Raw genomic sequence first — 21,137 nt, 5'->3', positions numbered from 1 at the left:
TACAACATTTTTATTTTTAATATGTGAAATAGAATTTCATGTTGTCAAAGGACGAATGTTCAGTAATACCGATGTTGGTATTTACCGGTCGTGAGGGGGTCGGTAAGACTACCATATGCCGCAGGTTATTTTCAGTCTGATGCGCAAACAATCAATACAGCAGACGAAGACAGGATCAGTTAGAAACGTTTTTTTTGCTTGTAACATGAAATAGAATCTCACAACCTATGTAAAAAAAAATATAAAATAATCAAATCATCAGAAGGGAATTTAATCTAAACTGTAAATATATATATTTCAAATATGCTTGTTTTGAATCTGATCAGGAAAAAAAAGAACAATAAGCAGGGCATAAAAAAGCCATACATTCAACTATAATTACATCAACTATGTCTTTTATTTATTTTCTTTTTCATTCATTTTCTGTAATATCTTTCAGAGTCCAGTGTACAAACACAGAAAAACACCGTTGTTGAAGTCTCGATACGTAATTTACCTAGTACAACATTTTTATTTTTAATATGTGAAATAGAATTTCATGTTGTCAAAGGATGAATGTTCAGTATTACCAAGGTTGGTATTTACCGGTCGTGAGGGGGTCGGTAAGACTACAATATGCCGCAGACGAAGACAGGATCAGTTATAAACAGTTTGTTTTTGCTTGTAACATGAAATAGAATCTCACAACCTATGCAAAAAAAAAAAATAATCAAAAGATCAGAAGGGAATTTAATTTAAACGGTAAATATATATATTTCAAATATGCTTGTTTTGAATCTGATTTGGAAAAAAAGAACAATAAGCAGGGCATCAAAAAAGCCATACATTCAACTATAATTACATCAACTCTGTCTTTTATTTATTTTCTTTTACATTCATTTTCTGTAATATCTTTCAGAGTCCAGTGTACAAACTCAGAAAAACACCGTTGTTGAAGTCTCCATAAGTAATTTACCTAGTACAACATTTTTATTTTCAATATGTGAAACAGAATTTCATTATGTCAAAGGATGAATGTTCAGTAATACCAAGGTTGGTATTTACCGGTCGTGAGGGGGTCGGTAAGACACTGGATAACAAGACATAAGCCACGATTTCAAACTAAATATTGTAATGTTTTCATATTTTACTGATTTTTTTTAACTCTACTTGTTTTAAGTCGTTATTGCAAACAACACGAAATCGAATTTTTCGTTTTCAAAGGATGTATTTTCAGTAATACCAAGATTGGTATTTACTGGTAAGGAGGGAGCCGGTAAGATTCACATATGCCTCAAATTATTTTCAGTCTGATGAGTTAACCACCAATACAGCAGTCGAAGACAGGATGAGTTATAAACATTAGTTTTTTTTTTTTTTTTTTTTACTTGTAACATGAAATAGAATGCCACGTTGTCTAAGGATGATTTTGCAGTAATACCAACGTGGTATTTACCGGTAAAGAAGGAGCCGGTAAAACTCCTGATAACCAAGACATTATCATCAGATGTGTTTCAGTCTGTTTTGCAAAAGATAAGACTACATGACTCATGTCCATTGTTTTATCTACAACATGAAACAGATTGTCACGTTTTCCAAAGATGAAGTCAGTAATACCATGGTTGGTATTTACCGGTCGTGAGGGGGTCGGTAAGACTACCATATGCCGCAAATTATTTTCAGTCTGATGCGCAAACAATCAATACAGCCGACGAAGACAGGATCAGTTATGAACATGTTTTTGCTTGTAACATGAAATAGAATCTCATAACCTATGTAAAAAATATAAAATTGAGATATAAGCTTCAATTTAAGTTTCAGTCTACTGTGTTAAAACAACCAATGCAGCGGATGAAGACAAATGAGTTATATATTTTTTCTTAAAATTGTTACATGAAATAACATTTCACGTTGTCAAAGGATGAATGTCCAGTAATACCGATGTTGGTATTTACCGGTAAGGAGGGGGTCGGTAAGACTACCATATTCCACAGACGAAGACAGGATCAGTTATAAGCAGTTTGTTTTTGCTTGTAACATGAAATAGAATCTCACAACCTATGCAAAAAAAAAAAATAATCAAAACATCAGAAGGGTATTTAATTTAAACGGTAAATATATATATTTCAAATATGCTTGTTTTGAATCTGATTTAAAAAAAAAAAGGAACAATTAGCAGGGCATCAAACAAAAACCTTACATTCAACTATAATTACAGCAACTCTGTCTTTTATTTATTTTCTTTTTCATTCATTTTCTGTAATATCTTTCAGAGTCCAGTGTACAAACTCAGAAAAACACCGTTGTTGAAGACTCGATAAGTAATTTACCTAGTACAACATTTTTATTTTCAATATGTGAAATAGAATTTCATGTTGTCAAAGGACGAATATTCAGTAATACAAAGCTGGTTAGTTACTGGTAAGAAGGGAGCTGGTAAGATTCACATAAGCCTCAAATTATTTTCGGTAAAACTCTAGATAATTAAGATATAAGCTTCAATTTTAGTTTCAGTCTACTGTGTAAAAACAACCAATGCAGCGGATGAAGACAAAATGAGTTATATACTTTTTCTTAAAATTGTTACATGAAATAGAATTTTACGTTGTCAAAGGATGAATGTCCAGTGATACCAAGGTTGGTATTTCCCGGTCGTGAGAGGGTCGGTAAGATTCACATATGCCTCAAATTATTTTCAGTCTGATGAGTTAACCACCAATACAGCAGTCGAAGATAGGATGAGTTATAAACATTAGTTTTTTTGTTTTTTTTTTGTTTATTTGTAACATGAAATAGAATACCACGTTGTCTAAGGATGATTTTGCAGTAATACCAACGTGGTATCTACCGGTAAAGAAGGAGCCGGTAAAACTCCTGATAACCAAGACATTATCATCAGATGTGTTTCAGTCTGTTTTGCAAAAGATAGGACTACATGACTCATGTACATTGTTTTATCTACAACATGAAACAGATTGTCACGTTTTCCAAAGATAAAGTCAGTAATACCGATGTTGGTATTTACCGGTCGTGAGGGGGTCGGTAAGACACTGGATAACAAGACATAAGCCACAATTTCAACCTAAATATTAAAATGTTTTCATATTTTACTGATGCTATTATTTACTACACTTGTTTTAAGTCGTTTTTGCAAACAACACGAAATAGAATGTCACGTTGTCAAAGGATGAATGTCCAGTAATACCAAGGTTGGCATTTACCGGTAAGGAGGGAGCCGGTAAGACTCACATATGCCTCAAATTATTTTCAGTCTGATGAGTTAACCACCAATACAGCAGTCGAAGACAGGATGAGTTATAAACATTAGTTGTTTTTTTTTTTTTTTTTTTTTACTTGTAACATGAAATAGAATACCACGTTGTCTAAGGATGATTTTGCAGTAATACCAACGTGGTATTTACCGGTAAAGAAGGAGCCGGTAAAACTCCTGATAACCAAGACATTATCATCAGATGTGTTTCAGTCTGTTTTGCAAAAGATAAGACTACATGACTCATGTCCATTGTTTTATCTACAACATGAAACAGATTGTCACGTTTTCAAAAGATGAAGTCAGTAATACCATGGTTGGTATTTACCGGTCGTGAGGGGGTCGGAAAGACTACCATATGCCGCAAATTATTTTCAGTCTGATGCGCAAACAATCAATACAGCAGACGAAGACAGGATCAGTTATAAACATGTTTTTGCTTGTAACATGAAATAGAATCTCATAACCTATGTAAAAAAATATAAAATTAAGATATAAGCTTCAATTTAAGTTTCAGTCTACTGCGTTAAAACAACCAATGCAGCGGATGAAGACAAATGAGTTATATAATTTTTCTTAAAATTGTTACATGAAATAACATTTCACGTTGTCAAAGGATGAATGTCCAGTAATACCGATGTTGGTATTTACCGGTAAGGAGGGGGTCGGTAAGACTACCATATTCCACAGACGAAGACAGGATCAGTTATAAACAGTTTGTTTTTGCTTGTAACATGAAATAGAATCTCACAACCTATGCAAAAAAATTAAAATAATCAAAACATCAGAAGGGTATTTAATTTAAACGGTAAATATATATATTTCAAATATGCTTGTTTTGAATCTGATCAGGAAAAAAAATGGAACAATTAGCAGGGCATCAAACAAAAACCTTACATTCAACTATAATTACATCAACTCCGTCTTTTATTTATTTTCTTTTTCATTCATTTTCTGTAATATCTTTCAGAGTCCAGTGTACAAACTCAGAAAAACACCGTTGTTGAAGACTCAATAAGTAATTTACCTAGTACAACATTTTTTTTTTTTCAATATGTGAAATAGAATTTCATGTTGTCAAAGGATGAATGTTCAGTAATACCAAGGTTGGTATTTACCGGTCGTGAGGGGGTCGGTAAGACACTGGATAACAAGACATAAGCCACGATTTCAACCTAAATATTGTAATGTTTTCATATTTTATTGATACTGTTTTTTTTACTTTAATTGTTTAAGTCGTTTGTTTGCAAACAACACGAAATAGAATGTCACGTTGTCAAGGGATGAATGTCCAGTAATACCAAGGTTGGTATTTACCGGTAAGGAGGGAGCCGGTAAGACTCACCATATGCCTCAAATTATTTTCCGTAAAAGTCTAGATAATTAAGATATAAGCTTCAATTTAAGTTTCAGTCTACTGTGTAAAAACAACCAATGCAGCGCATGAAGACAAAGATGAGTTATATACTTTTTTCTTAAAATTGTTACATGAAATAAAATTTCACGTTGTCAAAGGATGAATGTCCAGTAATACCGATGTTGGTATTTACCAGTAAGGAGGGAGCCGGTAAGACTACCCCATGCCTCAAATTATTTTCAGTCTGATGCGCAAACAATCAATACAGCAGACGAAGAGAGGATCAGTTATAAACTTTTTTTTGTTTGCTTGTAACATGAAATAGAATCTCACAACCTATGTAAAAATAAATATAAAATAATCAAATCATCAGAAGGGAATTTAATCTAAACTGTAAATATATATATTTCAAATATGCTTGTTTTGAATCTGATCAGGAAAAAAAAGAACAATAAGCAGGGCATCAAAAAGCCATACATTCAACTATAATTACATCAACTATGTCTTTTATTTATTTTCTTTTTCGTTCATTTTCTGTAATATCTTTCAGAGTCCAGTGTACAAGCACAGGAAAACACCGTTGTTGAAGTCTCGATACGTAATTTACCTAGTACAACATTTTTATTTTTAATATGTGAAATAGAATTTCATGTTGTCAAAGGATGAATGTTCAGTATTACCAAGGCTGGTATTTACCGGTCGTGAGGGGGTCGGTAAGACACTGGATAACAAGACATAAGCCACGATTTCAACCTAAATATTAAAATGTTGTCATATTTTACTGATTTTTTTTTTTTAACTCTACTTGTTTTAAGTCGTTATTGCAAACAACACGAAATAGAATTTTTCGTTTTCAAAGGATCCATTTTCAGTAATACCAAGATTGGTATTTACTGGTAAGGAGGGAGCCGGTAAGATTCACATCAACCTCAAATTCATTTCAGTCTGTTGCGCAAACAACCAATACAGCAGACGAAGACAGGACGAGTTTTAAACATTTTTACCAGTAACATAAAATAAAATCCCACGTTGTCAAAGGTTGAATAGTCAGTAAAACAAAGCTGGGTATTTACCGGTAAGGAGGGAGCTGGTAAGATTCACATAAGCCTCAAATTATTTTCGGTAAAACTCTAGATAATTAAGATATAAGCTTCAATTTAAGTTTCAGTCTACTGTGTTAAAACAACCAATGCAGCGGATGAAGACAAATGAGTTATATACTTTTTCTTAAAATTGTTACATGAAATAACATTTCACGTTGTCAAAGGATGAATGTCCAGTAATACCGATGTTGGTATTTACCGGTAAGGAGGGAGCCGGTAAGACTACCATATGCCACAGACGAAGACAGGATCAGTTATAAACAGTTTGTTTTTGCTTGTAACATGAAATAGAATCTCACAACCTATGCAAAAAAAAAAAAAAATAATAATAATCAAAACATCAGAAGGGTATTTAATTTAAACGGTAAATATATATATTTCAAATATGCTTGTTTTGAATCTGATCTGAAAAAAAGAACAATAAGAAGGGCATTCAAAAAAGCCATACATTCAACTATAATTACATCAACTCCGTCTTTTATTTATTTTCTTTTTCATTCATTTTCTGTAATATCTTTCAGAGTCCAGTGAACAAACACAGAAAAACACCGTTGTTGAAGTCTCAATAAGTAATTTACCTAGTACAACATTTTTATTTTCAATATGTGAAATAGAATTTCATGTTGTCAAAGGATGAATGTTCAGTAATACCAAGGTTGGTATTTACCGGTCGTGAGGGGGTCGGTAAGACACTGGATTACAAGACATAAGCCACGATTTCAACCTAAATATTATGTTTTCATATTTTACTGATGCTATTATTTACTACACTTGTTTAAAGTCGTTTTTGCAAACAACACGAAATAGAATGTCACGTTGTCAAAGGATGAATGTCTAGTAATACCAAGGTTGGCATTTACCGGTAAGGAGGGAGCCGGTAAGATTCACATATGCCTCAAATTATTTTCAGTCTGATGAGTTAACCACCAATACAGCAGTCGAAGACAGGATGAGTTAAAAACATTAGTTTTTTTGTTTGTTTTTTTACTTGTAACATGAAATAGAATACCACGTTGTCTAAGGATGATTTTGCAGTAATACCAACGTGGTATCTACCGGTAAAGAAGGAGCCGGTAAAACTCCTGATAACCAAGACATTATCATCAGATGTGTTTCAGTCTGTTTTGCAAAATACAGGACTACATCACTCATGTCCATTGTTTTATCTACAACAACATTGTCACGTTTTCAAAGGATGAAGTCAGTAATACCAAGGTTGGTATTTACCGGTCGTGAGGGGGTCGGTAAGACACTGGATAACAAGACATAAGCCACGATTTCATTCTAAATATTGTAATGTTTTCGTATTTTACTGATGCTATTTTTTACCACACTTGTTTTAAGTCGTTTTTGCAGTTAACACGAAATAGAATGTCACGTTGTCAAAGGACGAATGTCCAGTAATACCGATGTTGGTATTTACCGGTAAGGATGGGGCCTGTAAGACTACCATATGCCGCAGACGAAGACAGGATCAGTTATAAACAGTTTGTTTTTGCTTGTAACATGAAATAGAATCTAACAGCCATGTAAAAAAAAAAAAAAAAAAATGAAATAATCAAAACATCAGAAGGGAATTTAATTTAAACGGTAAATATATATATTTCAAATATGCTTGTTTTGAATCTGATTTAAAAAAAAAAAGGAACAATTAGCAGGGCATAAAACAAAAACCTTACATTCAACTATAATTACATCAACTCTGTCTTTCATTTATTTTCTTTTTCATTCATTTTCTGTAATATCTTTCAGAGTCCAGTGTACAAACTCAGAAAAACACCGTTGTTGAAGTCTCCATAAGTAATTTACCTAGTACAACATTTTTATTTTCAATATGTGAAATAGAATTTCATTATGTCAAAGGATGAATGTTCAGTAATACCAAGGTTGGTATTTACCGGTCGTGAGGGGGTCGGTAAGACACTGGATAACAAGACATAAGCCACGATTTCAACCTAAACATTAAAATGTTTTCATATTTTACTGATTTTTTTTTTTAACTCTACTTGTTTTAAGTCGTTATTGCAAACAACACGAATTAGAATTTTTCGTTTTCAAAGGATGCATTTTCAGTAATACCAAGATTGGTATTTACTGGTAAGGAGGGGGCCGGTAAGACTCGCATATGCCTCAAATTCATTTCAGTCTGATGCGCAAACAACCAGTAGAGCAAACGAAGACCAGATGAGGTATAAACATTTATTTACTTGTAACATGAACTAGAATCGCAGGTTGTTAAAGGATAAATGTTCAGTAATACCGATGTTGGTATTTACCGGTAAGGAGGGAGCCGGTAAGACTCACATAAACCTCAAATTCATGTTAGACTGTTGTGTAAAATCAACCAATGCAGTAGATGGAGACTAGATGAAAGTATTTTTTACCTGTAACATATACATAGAATGCACTATAAAATGATATATTGCATCAATTCATTTTGACTCCACTGTGCATACAATGTACAGGAGGTAGAGGAGGTGATAAAAAATGCATTTTACATTTTTTTTTCTTATTACGCATGAAAAATAATTGACTTTGCCAAAGGGGGATATCCAATGATAAAAGTAAGGATATTTTGACTGGTAGTAAAGTAGCCAGTAAATGCAATGCGGTATCGAATTTAAACTGCAAATATATGATTGTAATCATTATATTTATTCAAATATTTTATCTATTTATTTATTTATTTATTTATTTTTTTTTTTTTTGAGATCTGATTTGCAAACAATTAACGATTAGCAGGGCATAGTAAAGCCTTACATTCAACTAAAATCACGGGGAGGGGGGTACAATGTTTCTATTTTAATGTGAATTACTTAGCGATAAGCATGATTCTGTGAATAATGAAATAAAAGTCATCAAAACTTCTGTGAGATCCGAGACCGAGTCATGTTCAATGAGGACCAATATTGAAAATCTGAGATATATGTCTCTGCATGAACGAAGATATTCTCGATATTAGTTGTCGATCGATTGAAAAAACAATCTAACATTTGATGACTTGCGCTGTGATCAGAGAGATGAGGACACAGAAGCGCTCTTGCGACATTTTGTACATGCTGAACTAGGTGTCGACTTCCACGTTGAATTCGATAACGTATACAGTTTGGTCGATCCAGGAATGGTAAACTACGTCCAATAGTTTCACGTTCTCTTTATCAAATGGAGTTGGAGTACGTTCTAAATCGGGCTAACAAGCAACATGGTTCTTAGTTTGGCATAAATGAGCAGTTTCCTGCTGAAATTGAAAACATACTCGCAACCTGTGTCCTGTTAGGAAGCAGGCCAAGGCTAGTGGTCACAACACTCGTCTAGTTTGCGACAAACTTTATATCGAAGATAACCTATATACATATGTACAAAAACCGATGATTCCACGGACAAAGGCAATCACGATCGAAATGCTGGAAGGAATGCCGAAACGGCCCCCAATACCACGATGCGCTGGCAACTACTCAGACAACTAGTCGCCCCGATAATAAGAGGAGACGGAAATCTTCCACTCCAAGATAGGAGTGTTAGGATAGGAGTCGATATATAGACAGTCCGTTCTCGATAGTGACTTTATCAAGGAATATAAATGGTGAATTTGATAAAAAGCTTAATGAGCACGAATTTAAAAAGTTACATCTTGTCGTAAGATATTGAATTTGTTTGCGAATGCTGGATATCCAGTGATCATTCTGTAACCAGAGGTGCCCGTTTTATCAAATGATAATATATAAGAGTACATCTCATTTATATGTAATCTTATCTGTTATTTTATAATACGAGTCAGGCACCTGTGCTGTAACCAATGACGATCTAGCATTCGGATAAAAATGATTTCAGGTCAATCGAGCTCCATTTGTAAATGGTTTTGGTAATAGGTTTATTAATTAATTTAAATCTACTGGTCGGAAATGGCAGAGATTCTTATGGCAAGCCGTTTTAACATTTAATCCCATTTCCTCTTAAGGGGATATTTTTTCATTTAAGTGAAAAAGGAATTTCACTTAAGTGAAAAAAACATAATGCAAATAATTTATTCACCTTAAGGTGAAAAGAATTTCACTTAAGTGAAATAAAACATAATGCAAATAAATGTTAAAATCCCTTAAGACGAAAAGAATTTCACTTAAGTGAAAAAAATTATGTGCAGACATAATGCAAAATACTTGTCCCTGAAGTGAAATTCTTTTCATCTTAAGGTAAATAAAACTGACCATATGTCCATAAAGTCACTCTGTCCTCCTATCCACCCCATGGTATAATGGAATGAACCCATTGGACCTGTCAACTAAGAAACAGTGTGAGTAAACTTTAACTTTGATACGTTCTTATCACTTATCATAAGGGAAATAAATAAAACATATTTAATGGAATTAAAACATAAGTGAAAGTAAATCATATGGGAAATAGTATTGATTTTACTAACAACAAATGAAGTAGAGAAAAGGTCTCGAATTGGTCAGAAATTAAACACCCACTGCTTGGTCAATAGATGGACTAGTCCATATCTGATTCATGAGAGTGGGTGTCCGATTTACTCAACAGCAGCATTTGCATTATGTTTTATTTCACTTAAGTGAAAAAGATTTTCCCTTAAGATGAATAAGATTTATTTCACTTAAGTGAAATTCTTTTTCACTTAAGTGAAATAAAACATAATGCAAAAAAAGTCTTTTAACCTTAAGGTAAAAAGTATTTCACTTAAGTGAAATAAATTTGAAGCATATTTTACCTTAAGAGGAAATGGGATTAAATGTTAAAACGGCTTGCCATAGATTCTGTTTGGTCTGCTTCTCGTGACTTTACTTGTTATGGTTCAAATGAAATTAGAGAAATAGATTACAAGTTAATGCCCTTCACTCTATTCGATTTGGTCAAACAGTTTATTGGTGGTAGTTTTACAAGTTTTCTGACCAGCACCGTTACATGTAGAACTTTTTGTTAAACAACCACCCATAGAGGCAACTTCCTATAAAGATGATTACAATAGTATGGAATTACGATTTTAAGCATCAATTTATTGAATCTTTGAATGTCAACTCTGATAAATTAAAGGATAATGTCATGATCACAGGAGAAGTAAATCGGGAAACAACTGATACTTGTACAGAAAAGTTTACTCAAGAATTACAGTATTTGATGGAGCCATTCCAAAGGGTCGTTGTGGATGATATATCCGGAAAAACTCAAGTTAATGTAAATTTTCTGAAAGATAAGGCCAATGATGACAAGCCATAGTTTAATGATGAAGGGGATGCGATGCGATGCGATGCGACGCGACACGACACGGCACGACACGACACGACACGACACGACACGACACGACACGGCAGGATAGGACGGACATGGGTTACATTATATGCCCCCAAATTTCATGGCGGAAGCATAAAAAGGCAATATTTGAATCACGATGACGAAAGGCTTGTGTTCTCATGAAAATACAATCCTGAATAAGCTCAGTACTCGAAAATGTTTATGTGGAAAAAATTATCACTTTAAGCAGTTAGTGAATTCTTGTTATGTTAATATTGACGTATCTGATGACGTCACCAGAGATGTCATATTTGACGAATTAGATTTCACTCAAGGCAGTAACAACAACAGTTATGAATCTTAGAAACGGAAAATCCCACGAAAAAAAGATACCAACAAATTTGATAACATACAACAGTCCCCTGTCACTGCAACACTGGGTCGAGAAATGCAGGAAGTGTACATTTCTCAATTGCATTGTGGGAGAAACTGCCAAAATAACTCTAGGGTAAGCTAATGACTGTTTAATATTTCTGAGCACCAAAATTAACCATAGATGTTAACTACTGCAGAATTAGAAGTTTATGACTATTATAGTAACAACATTGCAAGCTTCAAAGTTTTGAACAACTGGGTGGCGATAAGCAGTGGACAGATACAATAACACTCTGATAAGAGACCCTTGTTCCTTTGACCACTGAACATTGACAGTGATATATTTGTTCAGAATGTTTTATAGAAAACTGACTTATAGCTTACATTTTATACCCCTAATGCAGGAATTTTGTTCACTATATTTCATTTAAGGATATGGTTTTGGTTTTCAAGAATTTTTACTTTATCAATTATTATACATACAAAATCTATTAATAAAACTATGTTTATAAGTCTTAAAAAGGCTTAATAACAACATTTAGGGCACAAAAATGTCCAAATTTACAAGATTGAAAAGTTGAATGTAAAATAAAATTGCATTTGAAATAAAAAGAAATATATCTTCAAAAAATTCAAATAAGAAAATTGACCAGTTTACCAAAACAAAAACAAAAAAATTCAATAAACATATCATAAAACCTTCCACCTAATTCCAAGTGATTGAAAAACAAATGGTGATTGTGATAGGCTTACTTACCAGAGGTCCCTGGGCCTATGATCCCCTGAGTTTTGATATATTTTGGCAAAGTTTATTTGTGTGACCTTGAATTAATGGAAATGTGATCCTGCCGGTTTCCTTAACTATCAAGAAAAACCTTTGTCTATTGATGAGACAGATGATTACTACCGCCTGTCTTCTATACCGCGTACAGACAACAGCCAATCCAACATCAGGGTGAATTCCATCTTTTCCTTTAGACGTTCTGCACGAGCTCCAAGTTCAAGTTGTAACTCCTCAAATTTCTGGTTGGCTGTTTGGCTCAATACATCTCTGTCTAGATCCCCCTGGAATAAAAAGGTATTCTTCCTTGAAAATGATTTACAGTACTTTAAACATTACCTAAGTCAAATTTACATCAATCTATCAGGTGAACTGGGTGAGGTTATAAGTGTAATTCTTTACCTTTTCCTCTACAGGATTTCGAAAACATCTCCTTTGTTTGCTTTGTTAGTCAAACTTATACTTTTTTCACAGTTCAGTCAATTTCACCCACTGTTTTGCCCCTCCCCACAGATCCCCGGGGATTGCATACCATATAATTATCAATTTTGTTTGAAGTTTGGCCTTGGAAATTTTATAGAAAATTTCATTGAAATTGGTCTATTGGTTTAAGAGAAGAGGTCCAAAATGTGAATTACTTAGGGACTGACAATGCTAGAGGATACTCAAGAATCAGACCCCAAGGCTAATCTTGAAATTTGACTTCCAGGGTGACCCCCATGGTGACCTTGCCTCTGATCTCCAGTAGATACATGTTACTTACTTCGAGTGGCTGGGTGCGTATCCTCATGATGTAGTCCTTTACATCCCCAGTACAGCGAATCGGTGGCACGTCACCTCGCATCATGTAACGGATACTGTCCATCTTGTGGAATATCTGTATAACACAAAAATTCTTATATATTCTACTCGCCTTGCACTAGAAATATGTAAATCATTCATAGAGGATCCCTAGGCAATGAATAAGCAGAGCACGTGTCTTTTATGCAAATCTATATTTCGTGGTGTAGTTGGAAAAAATTGTTTTTTGATGATTTTGGAAAATTTAACAAAAATGGCGCCAAATTTTTAATTTTTAATGGTATATCATTTCTCAGACTTTTAGGAACACCTCTGTATTTTACATGTATTTATAACTTACCTGATAAAACAGTTTACGGTCTCTTGGGGTGCCTCTATGTTTTTCGTTGTTTAATAGATGGAAGTTGTTTTTTATCAGACCAAGGAATTGCTGGATACCTGTCTCGGTCAGGAATGCTTTCCTCTTCTCACTTAATGCCTGGTGGGTAAAAAAAAAACAATTCAATACTTCACAGACAGCTTTGCATAATAGAATTTTCAAAACTATCAATATCAAACACATTTCAGTCAAACTATCACAAATTGTGTTTTTACCTTCCACAGTGGACTGGAGTACTCGTGGCCTTCAGCAAACAGCAGCTGAAACAACAATCAGTTAGAAAATAAAGATGTTTTCAACAAATTTGTTAACTAATGCTTTTTAGGTTTTCTCTCTGTACAGTTTAATTCTAACTAAAATGAGTTTGATTACTGTCTCTGAATTGTTGGGTGTTATGTACTGCTTTTTCTCTTAATTCTGTTAAAAAGTATATATTAAGTACTTCTTTTCATATTCTGGAGGCAAATTGGGAATTTTCACAAGATATTTTAGGGGAAAAGGTCCTTTTAACAGACCCACTTTCTATTGTAGGAAAATCCCCAAACTTTATATACATATATAATTATTTTATTTTATGGATATGTCTTGCTCCTAATTATCCTAATCTCATTAGTTGTCTTTACCTCCAGTATGACCACACTTCCCTTCAGTACCATTTCACAGAACACTTTGGCCTCGTAGGCTCCATACTCAAAGTCCTTGGTGGGACCTCGACTCTCGTAAATGTCCTTCAGGGCCTTACAGGTTCCAAGCACTGCCTGGATTAACAATAGAAGACATTTCTAATGTTAACTGTAAGGTTCCAAGTACTGCCCGGGTCAACAAGGGAAAGACATTTCTAATGTTAACTGTAAGGTTCCAAGTACTGCCCGGGTCAACAGGGGAAGACATTTCTAATGTTAACTGTCTGTTCAGTCTAACTGCTAGTATTCAAAATACATTTCGTGTATTCATTTAATTTCATTAAATACTATTGTTTATTCTCATATAAGCCCTGTCACGTAGTTTAAACATTTTTTCAAATCTGTTTCATTATAGATGATTCTACAAAAATGAAGAAGGGGATTATTTGTGGATAAAAACCATTTTTTGACTTGATTTCTTGCAATAATAAATCTTAAGCAAGCGGTTTAAAATAACGTAAATTATTACATTAACAGATAAATTTTCAACTGTAATAAGCCCAGAGAGGCGACACATCTGGTAACAGAAGGGGGCAGGCTTATTGCAGGACAATGAAATAACATGTGTTTGTATTTTTTCTGAACTGCAATGGACATATTGGGCTTATCATTAGACATGGTTAATGCTGGATATATAAAGTACCAATACCTATCAAAAAACTCGGGGATTATTTTGGGTAACCAAAAGGATAGGTCATTTTCAAGAAAAATAACTATCTGTAAAATAATTTATTGGCTATTTATTGACATTTAAAGGATTTTACTGAATCATGTAGGTCATTCAGGAAAATGGTGGGTCAATGGCCCCCTCCAGAATGATCCCTGAAATACTGGAATCTAACCATGCAATAAATGGGTGGTCTTATTGCTGGCTACACATAATGTTTATTTTAGTTTAGGATAAAAACATTCCATAAACCAATGATCATTCACTATGGTTCATGCATTGATAAACTGTTCAAATTATACAAACATTTTTATTATACTTTTTCGGACCACTATTATGGTTTTTACCTCCGTTTTCTCTGCAAATATGACTATGTAATCAACATCACTCTCCGGTGTTGATAGTCCGTACATGTGACTTCCTGCCCTGGCGACCAGTACGATTTGGCTCGGCTCCAATTTTCCAACAGGTCCACCAATTTTCTCCATTACTGTTACCAGACTGGTGTGGTTGTCAGAGAGAGCTAAAACAAAACCACATACACCTTCATTACTATGTTATCATATATAATATGAAATATTAGCTATTACATCAAATCCTTGAGGAAAAAAATAAAATTGATATTTTAAAGAACCCACACCCTGATTTACAAGAAGAAAAGAGGAAAACAATACCTTTTTTTATAATTTCTCTTTATAAAAATCTAAAAATCAGAAAAAAATAATATATTGTTTCAAAATAAAAAAAAGATCATAAACATGTAGGTACCAAAACAGTTACTCATTATCCGAATATTGTGACCCTATGACAAACATACATCCCAGAGTGTGATGATCATGAGAAGCGACAACTGATACTCACCCTGCTGTACAAGTTGCCTGCCCTCCAGACGAACCTCAACTTGCCAATTCTCGAGGATTCGTTCAATCTTGCTTGCGTCGGTATATTTAAATTTGGAGAGCTGACCCATTACTTCCTCATTCCATTTCATGACAATGTCGAAAATGTCACGTTTAGATGTGTCATGATCCTATAAATACAAGATATAAGGTCACATATTGCTATAATGAGTCTTGACATAAAACATACATATTTTAGCGGTAACCTTATTTTAGCAAATTTCACATTGGAAGCGTTGCTCATGATCAGCTACAGCCAAAAATTAGGATGTGCCAATTTATAACTACTGTACACTAATTATATAGCAATGTTTTGTTATGCGCTACACTTTGAGTACACCAAAATATACACGTTTACATCATTTTCGTATGTTTTTCATGTAACTTTAGAAGTGCATAGCATAAGGTCCTCTTCATAGCTCTGGCTGGTGGGATCTTATTAGGTCACTACATGTAAGGTTTTTTTATTGTTTACTTGGTTTATCGCTCTGTAAACAGTCAGGGTCATATTGAGGCAGGGGTCTCCTTAATTGTAGTAGTTGGTGACTACCTCACAGAACCACATACAGCAGGCCTGTCACATGCCATCAAGAGCAATTGGGGTAAAGTGTCTTGCCCAAGGACACAACCATGACAGCACAGACGGACCTATTTCTTAGCAACCAGAGAAACATAAACCGACACAGGTAGGGAGCGTTGAACCACGCATCTTCAGGGTATTTTTTATCACTCCTATTTACTGATTTGGTGCCGTTGACCACTCCAAGTGAAAGGTAGAGTGAGAGATTGAGAGGCTTTGTTGGAGCTATAGAACCTTGGTTGTCATCGGGGGTGATGACTTTGTAGACATAGGAGTAGTGTAAAAGTGCAGGATTGTACAAAGTCAACATACTAGCTCAGGTTAGCCTTAGTGGTAGTTTGTCCGCTAAAAAGAGAGTTCACTTAGTTTTGAGTCCCAGTCTGATTGATCAGAACATACAAAAGTATTGTGTCGCTCTTTCCTTTTACATAAAATTGGTCACCAAGTTATTTTCTTTTCTATCAAGAAGTGGTACCGAAACACATCACCATGGAGCTAATAGAGTATAAGGTGTTGAATATAATTTTACTCAAGAATTATCTGGGAAAACATCAGAAATGGAACTATTGTATGACATTTCATAAAATGAGAGACAGATCAAACCTGCTACAGGTGTAAAAGTAGAGAGTATAAGATGACCTTGCTAACTCAGACTAGAGAGAATTTCCCTTTACCTTATAGTAGGATGTTTGTCTTAAGAGGGAAAGGTCGTTAGTTTGAACCCCGGCACAGACAAGGTATTTTCCCTTACTCCTTCCTATTAAACAGGTATATCTCACAATGTTTAATTATAGATATACAATATCAAAATTTAATCCTTCCATTTTATTAAGATGTTGAATTTTGGAGTGCTGTATTGGGAAATGGACCTAAACTATTACAATCATAATCTTGCTGATACTTCAACATTATCTGTCCCATCCTATAAACATATCCTACCCTGTACAGTTTCTGAAGCATCTCAGCACCTTCTCTAGCCAATGCTGGAAGATCTTCCATAGTGAAGATGTCTGTCAGGGGAGGTAATCCTGACATCAAATTATAGAGATGATGAATCAACCTGGAAATCAAAACAGAACAATATAAATAATTAATAATTAATTCTAGTTTTATACAAATCCAATATTAAATTTAATTTTTTATTATTTAAAATAGATATTAATTCATAGTAATCATACATTCACTATAACAGAAATAGAATCAGCAAAGTTTGATTAATTGGAGGGGGACATTACCTAAAACTATTACAGAAGTCCTGGAATGTTGCTGTTTCCTTCAGTCTAAATGGTCCTTTCTTGGAAGTTTTCTTTCCAATCTTCCCAGTACACTGACCTTGACAGGAAAACACAGACCCTTGTAACCCTGTAAACGTGAGGAAAAATTATAAAGTGAACATTTTATCAATTCAATAATCAATAACCATATGTTTTATACATTACATATGCATGCACAGCTACGTCGATGAACAAACAATGTTTATTGCATAACAAAATGGTAATCGTTAATTTAGACCCGAAAAAAAATTGCTCAATGTGGAAAATATGTATTTCTATACACACATCTGAATACATGTATTTTATTTTACATGTGGAAATAGTTATTTCTAGACAAAGCATTATTTGTTTCAAATCATACAAATATCTATTTTCACACTTTGAAAAATTTGATTATAGACATGATGTGACCCAGATTTTTTTCACATGAAAATGTTTTCAGAGGTTGAAATACCGGTATATATTTTAATCAATTTCATGTGTGGAAATAGTTGTTTTTGCACATAGAATTATTTGTTTTCACACATGGAAATGTTTGTGGTTCATCTGTGAAATTGGTAAACCATGTATACATGTACTGTATTATTAAACAGACATTCTACATGCATTTACCCATAAGATCTTTATAATCCAATAAGCTTCGTAGATTTGCCCAAGCCTCGCTCTCATACAAAACAGCAGATTTCGGGGCGTACAGAACTTCGATACATCTTGTCCTTCCTCGAGACAGGAAGTGGAGAAAATGGTACAATTCTACAGCGTATAACCAGCCCTGGAAATAATACAGAATTACATAGACTTATTATCCTACCGAATTATGAGATAGTGGTTTGAATTTGGTGGTCACATCAACATTGAATTCTTCAGATTTAAATATCTCTGTTAATTTTCCATAGTTCTTGTAACTAAAATCTTCAACAAATTCTATATGCGATTGTCACAAAAAAAATTGTTTCAAAGTTCTTCATAAAAATTTTGAACAAGGGGAGGTAACTTGGGTTAACGTAAATTTACCTCATCTATAACAAAGGCTTTCTCCTGGTCGTGGTGATTGGTCGGTGCTAGATACTGGTGGTCATGTGACAGATATACGATGAATATCACATTATGTCTCGCCATTTCACCTCTTTCTTGCTGTGTAACTTGATACCAAGGGCAGGTTACCAAGGTCACACTCAAAACTTTTCGGCAGGAACCTGAAAAAAAAGTCATTGAGTTCAAATATCATTCACATGAAAACATTAACAAATAAGTTGCCTGATCATATGGGTTTTTCCACTGGTTACCCCCACAGTTAAGACCTTCTGTGTGGTACTATCCCGGCTAACAAGAATGATTTATATCAGATACAAACTCATTGCACTATTACTGTAAAACAACTTGTTTATGCATATATAATTATATATGTGTGTGTGTAATTTCAAAATGCTAAAAATGTCACTATTTGTACCTTTCAATGCATGGTTGACAAAACCGTTAAACTTGACCTTGACCTCCTCTGTCACAGATGATGGCAAATGCATTAGTGTCAGCTGACGAAACTCCGTAAACTGGTCTCGCTTTATTTGTGGGTAGTCAAAGTTCACATTTGAACCATCCAGTTCGGCCTTGATTTCTCTCAGATTGTCTAAAGTCTCACAAGCTTTTTCATGAACTGGAAAAAAAACATCCAATCATGCCATTTGTAAGGTAATTGATTAATTAAGGTAGAGAGTGTCAGTGTTCTATACTACCTCCGGTTCAAAAAGAGTTACACTTTCTTTTCATTTCACTTATTTGAAGTTTTTCTCATTTTTTAATGCAATTTTTTTTTCTAGAGAAAAACAGTTTTAAGATATCCTACCTTTGGATGATCTGGGTAATTTATGAGTCAGACGTGTTTGAGCTTGTAATGCTTCAGTTGCCATAACAACCAAATTTTTTTCTGTATCCATGGTTTCGGTTGATTACTTTTAATCTTGCCTCTGCCAAAAAAAGGAAAATCAAATTAAATTTAAACAGAAAAAAAACCTTATTCATGTATTTATAAGCACCAAGATAACTTTAAAAGCAAGAGGCTCTCTCAAGATACATTTTCTCTACATATGTATTTTTTCAGAAGTTATCAAATATAATATTGTAACAATAAATATCTATCAATATTCTGGTGAAACATATAGTTTCAGTCAATTTTAATTTAAAAAAAAAAAAAATTTTTCGGATCAATTTTTTGTTTGTTTGTTTGTTAGCAATATCTAATTGTAAAATAAACAAATAATAATACTGATGAAAAAATCCTGTTTTCTGTCTCCGGTAAGCGTCGAACCAGTTTTCCTAATCAGTGTTACCGTAATAAATGCAATAACATGCTAAAAATAGATTGCAGCACACACACCTGTATGTTTCCACTAACACGATTTGTGTGGCGTTGAGTTCATTCAAGTTTTATCAACACATTTTAGGCTTAGTAAGCATTATAGTACATTCATGTATTCATTTTATAGATTAATATACTTGTTTACTTTTTATTCGTAGATAGTTCTCAGTGATGTTCCGGATGTAGTCTCTTAACCCGGCTTGACTTTTTACTCAAATATACTCAAATATACTCAAATACACATAAAATATACTCAAATACACAAAAATATACTCAAATACAAATGTATTTCACACACATAACCTCATTTTGTGCGTAATATGGTCGTTAATAAGCGATCAGGCTACGATCTTAACCTACTTCCCTGCGTGTAATATTCCGCCCCCTCCCAACCCCCGCCCCCAACCTACGAAAACGTTAATCTTTATCACTCGTAATAAAACAAAGAAACATACCTACCACAATGACCGTGGGAATCGTCACTAGTACTATCACTTCACTTCAGGTGGTGTGTGATGTTGTTAGCAGTCCAGCAAATGTTTCAACTTGTCTTGCAACAAGTCAAAGGTCAAATCCATCGAGTCAAGGGAAGCAACTCGAATAAGATTGAATTCTTTCATGGTGGGGATGAACCCTATCGATGATCGCGATCGACCATGTCTTTCGTGGCTCCTGTAATTTTTATGTCAAATCAATTATCATCAAATAAACACATAAAGAACAGCCAATGAACAAAGTATGCTGATGCATTTAAGATTTTTTTTTTCATATTTAATGTCTATTTGCAAAAAAATGCTAGAAATCTAGGTCGTGCAGGGACATGAAAATTATGCAGGTTTCTGGTTTCTGTTAGAAATGATTAAATGTTAATGCAACACGCAACCTGCAGTCATTTATCTGCAATAAAACAAATAAATACAGTTTACAGGTAAAAATAAAGGTATGATATATTTTTCTTATTGACACCTACCTTTATTTTTTGCCCAGCTCTACCCATCCTTGTATCTGTATCGATTCATCACACTCCGCCTGCATACCCGACTCAAGTGGTTTTACTCCGGCGAAGGGTTTTATATACCTGTCGCGTGTAGGAAAACTAGGGGAACCCCCTGTCTTTCCACATACCGCAAATACCATGATAATGTACACATACAAACTTTCATGAGTAATGGGAGTTATCTCCCTTCACACAGACACTGTTGGGAAGTTTCTCATTATCGTTTTGAGTGAGTTATAACCTGTTGAACATTTTTAAAAACAATGTTACAGATCAAGTGGATATCTGTTTTTTAATGACAGAATGATAACAATTACTGCATTAAAAAGTTAATACAAATGTGTAAACAAAACTTGTAATGGGAAAGAATGTGAGGAGAGAGGACGTAATA

At 34.0% G+C, this 21,137-nt stretch overlaps 1 protein-coding gene across 2 annotated transcripts; it reads right to left on the bottom strand.

Annotated features, from left to right (window-relative positions):
- Positions 1-8,396: 8,396 nt before the first annotated feature.
- On the bottom strand, positions 8,397-20,781 carry LOC117315768. Of its 2 annotated transcripts, none has more exons than XM_033870127.1 (15): positions 20,720-20,781; positions 20,205-20,421; positions 19,237-19,357; positions 18,844-19,047; positions 18,408-18,589; positions 18,006-18,165; positions 17,355-17,481; positions 17,059-17,179; positions 15,502-15,670; positions 14,988-15,163; positions 13,914-14,048; positions 13,506-13,550; positions 13,252-13,389; positions 12,874-12,987; positions 8,397-12,394 (listed from the first exon to the last, which is right to left on the bottom strand). In XM_033870127.1, exons 3-15 carry the CDS (start codon positions 19,325-19,327, stop codon positions 12,233-12,235), a joined length of 1,824 nt encoding a protein of 607 aa, XP_033726018.1. In that variant the 5' UTR covers positions 19,328-19,357; positions 20,205-20,421; positions 20,720-20,781; the 3' UTR covers positions 8,397-12,232. The 2 variants fall into 2 exon arrangements, with proteins under 2 accessions (XP_033726018.1, XP_033726016.1); XM_033870125.1 differs by having other exon boundaries at positions 20,209-20,421.
- Between the last annotated feature and the right edge of the window lie 356 nt (positions 20,782-21,137).

Source organism: Pecten maximus, chromosome 17, assembly GCF_902652985.1.
Source record: "Pecten maximus chromosome 17, xPecMax1.1, whole genome shotgun sequence".
Taxonomy (NCBI): Eukaryota; Metazoa; Mollusca; class Bivalvia; order Pectinida; family Pectinidae; genus Pecten; species Pecten maximus.
The sequence above is the reverse complement of the archived record's forward strand: the minus strand, read 5'-3'. Positions and strand labels throughout refer to the sequence as shown.